Source organism: Poecilia latipinna, unplaced genomic scaffold, assembly GCF_001443285.1.
Source record: "Poecilia latipinna isolate Pla-1442-1.1 unplaced genomic scaffold, P_latipinna-1.0 Scaffold5108, whole genome shotgun sequence".
In the NCBI taxonomy this organism is placed as follows: Eukaryota; Metazoa; Chordata; class Actinopteri; order Cyprinodontiformes; family Poeciliidae; genus Poecilia; species Poecilia latipinna.
This window is the reverse complement of record NW_015117724.1, coordinates 10,315-14,708: the sequence shown is the minus strand read 5'-3', so window position 1 is coordinate 14,708 and position 4,394 is coordinate 10,315. Positions and strand designations below refer to the sequence as shown.

Sequence of the window (4,394 nt, the reverse complement as noted above, 5' to 3'; positions counted from 1 at the left end):
TGCAGATTGTTTTTTTTTTTCACACAGATTGTCTTATGACATAATGGTCAGTTTAAGAAATATGTAAAAAATAAAAAGGAAAAACAAAGAAAAAAGTAATTATTTTATAAAAGTTACTTACTGCAGCTTTAAATCTTGGTGTACTCTAGTAGTAATTGTCTAAGTCTATTCTCAAAAAACATTTTTTATTTTTAAAAACATTATTTTAGTTTTTATGTTTTTACAGTTTAGACATATGACATCATTGGAAACCAGTGCTGCTCACATTCATAATGCTGTTTGGTGTACCAGTTTTCTGACTAATAAAATTTTTATATAGCAAATAAAGTATGATTGTCAAAAGCAACAACAGCAACAAAAATCTTACACTGTGGTTAAAAGGGGGGGAAAAAAATCCTTACATCCAACTCGCACTCAAACAGAGCGTCATCCAGCAGTGTGACTTTGATCTGCAGTGTCTTTGGTCGGCGTGGAGCTCTGGGAGTCTTGGCCTCCTCCTCTGTTGTCTTCTCCTTATCTTCCTTACCCCTTCTTTCAGAACCAAATTCCTTTTCTTTGTCCTCCTCCTTGTCCAGAACCACTGCCTCTCCCTTTTGGTCATTCTTCTCCTTCATCTTTCCAGTCATGTCCTCAGCTGCATCTTTCTTTTCTGCCTGAAGAGCCTGACAAATTAATTTTAATGATGGTACCACACTCTGTTCTAAATTCTTTAATAATTTGGTTGGACAGTAGGCAGCTTTATAGGTTTCTTTAGGGCTGAGTTAAACTAAACTAATGAAGTGGAACATATATATACAATTAAGCTTATGGCTAATAATATGCATACTTCATCCAGGCAGAATTTCTTCTGGAATAAATGATGTAACTGGAAGTTACAGAAAGCAAGATGGTCAAATTAATGTTCTACCTTTAAAGAACTATATTAAAAAATCTGTATTTTAGAAAGTTTCATAAGAATTGGTTTATTTTGGCAGAAACGTATACTGTCACATTTTCTGAAGGAGCCAGATAATGAATTTAGCTAATAAATCAGAAAAATATAAATTCATTTTGCTCATACCACAGAAACTTAAAGTCCTGTATAAGTTTTGTTTTATGACAGTTAAATGTTTCAGATCAAACTAATTTTATGTTCAGACAAAAAAGTAAAAAATAAAAAAACCTATGTAAAAACAAAATACAAATTTTATCACAGGGCCAAAAAGATATCCAAACCTACGGAGCCCTCCAGGGGACATGGGGAATTTTTTTTTTCTTTTGCGTCCCCTCGCAAAAGGTTTTGAGTTCCCTCACAATAATCTACTGATCAGTTCATGCGGCATAATTGAATACTGTAAACCTTTTTTAAGGTTGCTGCCGTACTTTCTGCTTTAATACAAGGTTATGAAAGGTTTTTCCATGAATGTTAATATCTCATTGTGAAATATCTGACGTTTTATATCTTTTTCTTTAGTATAGAAATGCACTACAAACCTATGATATAAACAGAAACTTTCCGTAAGTAGGAAAGAAATAAAAATACAGTTATTATCGTGGGGTAATAGGTCATCTGATTGTGTCTCTGTTGTGTTTGTCTGAATGGTTTAAAGGGCTGCTTTCAGTGACGTTCCATCTGAGCCTTAACAGACATAATGCAGTAAATTAATTGATTTTCAATCAGTTTTTTGCATAAAACACGTTTTCACTAAAGGTCTCTAAGAGCCATATGAATAAAATAAGTAATTATTGATATGATAGGAGCAGCGGCTTTGACACCTGGTGGTGGGTGTGTCGATGTGGAGGTGACTGTCATCAAGTGGAATAAATCGATAATTGTGACAGAACAAAGAAGAGGTTTGGAGTTGATTGATACACGGACAGATGAGATTCCCCGAGTTAACCCAGTGCGGGTATCACCTGTCGTGTTTTATAATAATAAAACATGTTTATTATTATTACCGTATTTTCCTCACTATAAGGCGCACCTAAAAACTTTAAATTTCCTCAAAAGCCGACAGTGCGCCTTATAATCCGGTGTGCCTTATATATGGACCAATATTGAGCCACAGCAGGTCTAGCAACTACGGTAAGCAGCCGCCGACTTCATTTTCGCCCATAGAAGAAGAAGCGCGCGGTGCATGCTGGGATAGTTGTCAGAATGCTGGTTTGTTAATAAACTTTGACTGACCTGTCTACCTACCGATCGTCTATAATCAGGTTGTCTGCAGGTAATTTAGCACCACTTTCTCCACGAACATGCTGTGCATGAACAGAGAAGGGTGACCATCGTCCGGCCACGCCTCGGCCCAGTCGCAGGAGGCTCTCCTAACCAACCGGAGTCGGACTGTTTTGTTGATATTCCCTGTAGTGCAGCTCCATCTAGTGGATGCATAACGTAACTCCAGCCTCTACTGTAGCGTCTATTCTATGCGCCTTATAATGCGGTGCGTCTTATATATGAAAAAAGTTTTAAAATAGGCCTTTCATTGAAGGTGCGCCTTATAATCCGGTGCGTCTTATAATGCGGAAAATACGGTAACTCTTTGGTGCAAAAAAACTGATTGAAAATCGATTTATTCACTGCATGTTTATGTCTGTTAAGTCAAAGATGGAACGGCACTGGAAGCAGCCCTTTAAACTATTCAGACGTACACAATAGAGACACAATCAAAACTGTCAGGTGACTTATTACCCCGCGATAATAACTCAGAAATAGTCCAAATAATTTGGATGTATTTTTATTTCTTTCCAGGGGCGGATCTAGCAAAATATTTATGGGGTGGTAAGAGGGGGGCAGGGATTTTTTCAGGGGTGGCAGCATATCCCAGAATCGATGTATCTATGTATGTATCTGTCTCTCTATAGATAGATAGATAATATGTCTCACTCTCACATTTGGCTTACACAGAATCTAACATTAGACTTAATTTACTTGATTTACTTGTTGCAAAATATTGTTTTTAATTTGCACTGTTTCAAAATGAGCTTCATGTAGCAGTGAGGATTAAATATAATTTCTTAATATAGTACAGTTAATTATTTTTATGTATTTCATACTGCTGCTAATTGATATGTATTACTGGATTGGACTAGCCGCTATGTGATTCATTGTGTCCAGAAAACCATTTTATCCCAATGCAGGACAAGCAGAAATCTGTCACAAAAATATTAGTAGCGCTATCATTTGTTATCAGGTATACTATTAAATACGACTTAAAATAAAGATGAGAAAACTGATGTTTGATAAATTCTCCATGATACCAATCTATAAACAGTTTGATTTCTGTTAGTTCTGTCAAGATGCAAAAAGGGAGGATTTTTCTTATGTTGGTCAATCGTTTTATTTTAAATGCTGTAGGAGCCGTAGTTTGACGACTGGTATAAATATGACCTCGTTTTACAAACAGAGGGGATTAGTTCAGTTTTTGTCGCTTGTTTAACTGTTAGGAATTGCAGCGGCTGCAGTGCGCCACAATAAAGGTGCAATAAAGTTGATAAACAGGTGAAGAACCAAACTAGACAGAACCTCTTCTATTCCACCTTTTCTCGCTCTGTGTGTCGGCATTTCGCACGGACCCGTTGCCATGGCAACCGACAAACAACAGCTCAATCAGCAGATAGAGTAGAGATTACCGATCAGGAGAATCAACACCAAAAAAAACAAACATTTCCCACACAAAAAAGTATCAAAAACACCAAAATAGAACATTCAGTCTGTTACATTTTGTTGTCAGGCTTGATGTCTATATATTGTCATTATTCATAAGTTTTTGCCTGACCACCGCGGGTGGTTGATTAGCTGATGACTTGGTGTGTGGGTTGTCTTAGTTTAGTGCTAACGGAACCAAAACACACCGAACTGCGCAGCACATGTTAAGGTTATCAAAGTCAATACTGCTCACTTGTTCAATGTTTTCTTTAAATTAAAACGTTTTGCTCACCTGTGAAATCTGAAGCCCTTATTACCATTATCTATGGTTGAATTAACTGTTAAACGTTGCGTCCGTTGCTCTGATTCTTTGCGTGATTGTGGTATTTTCCTGACCACCGATATTCCTGACTCAATGGACAGCAATGGCGCATGTGTGACTTACGATAAATCACGTAATGTCCTGTCCAGTAATATCCATCAATGCTGCTGGCTCGCGCTCTGTCCTTCTCTCGCACTTCCCGCTACTTAGCAGTGGTGGTCAGGTTACATTGTGTTGCATTCAATGTTGTCGGAAAAAAGAGTTTCATGCGCTTAATGTCCGATTTGCCATAACTATTTATTGAATTCATTGTCGCTAGCTGGGGTGGCAACAGGGGTGGCAAGGCTCTCCTTAGGGGTGGCAACTGCCACCCCATGCCACCCCAGTAGATCCGCCCCTGCTTGCTGAACATAAGCAGATGAACTATTTTCAGCTTAATACAGC

At 37.8% G+C, this 4,394-nt stretch overlaps 1 protein-coding gene across 1 annotated transcript in view; it reads right to left on the bottom strand.

Moving 5' to 3' along the window:
* Positions 1–51: 51 nt before the first annotated feature.
* LOC106943300 (cytoskeletal protein 4.1-like) overlaps positions 52–4,394 on the bottom strand; it is a 14,050-nt gene continuing 9,707 nt past the window's right edge. Inside the window, exon 2 of the mRNA XM_015026611.1 lies at positions 52–662. Within this exon, the coding sequence (XP_014882097.1) occupies positions 375–662 (288 nt within the window). The 3' untranslated portion in view covers positions 52–374. The remainder of the gene's footprint in view (positions 663–4,394) is intronic.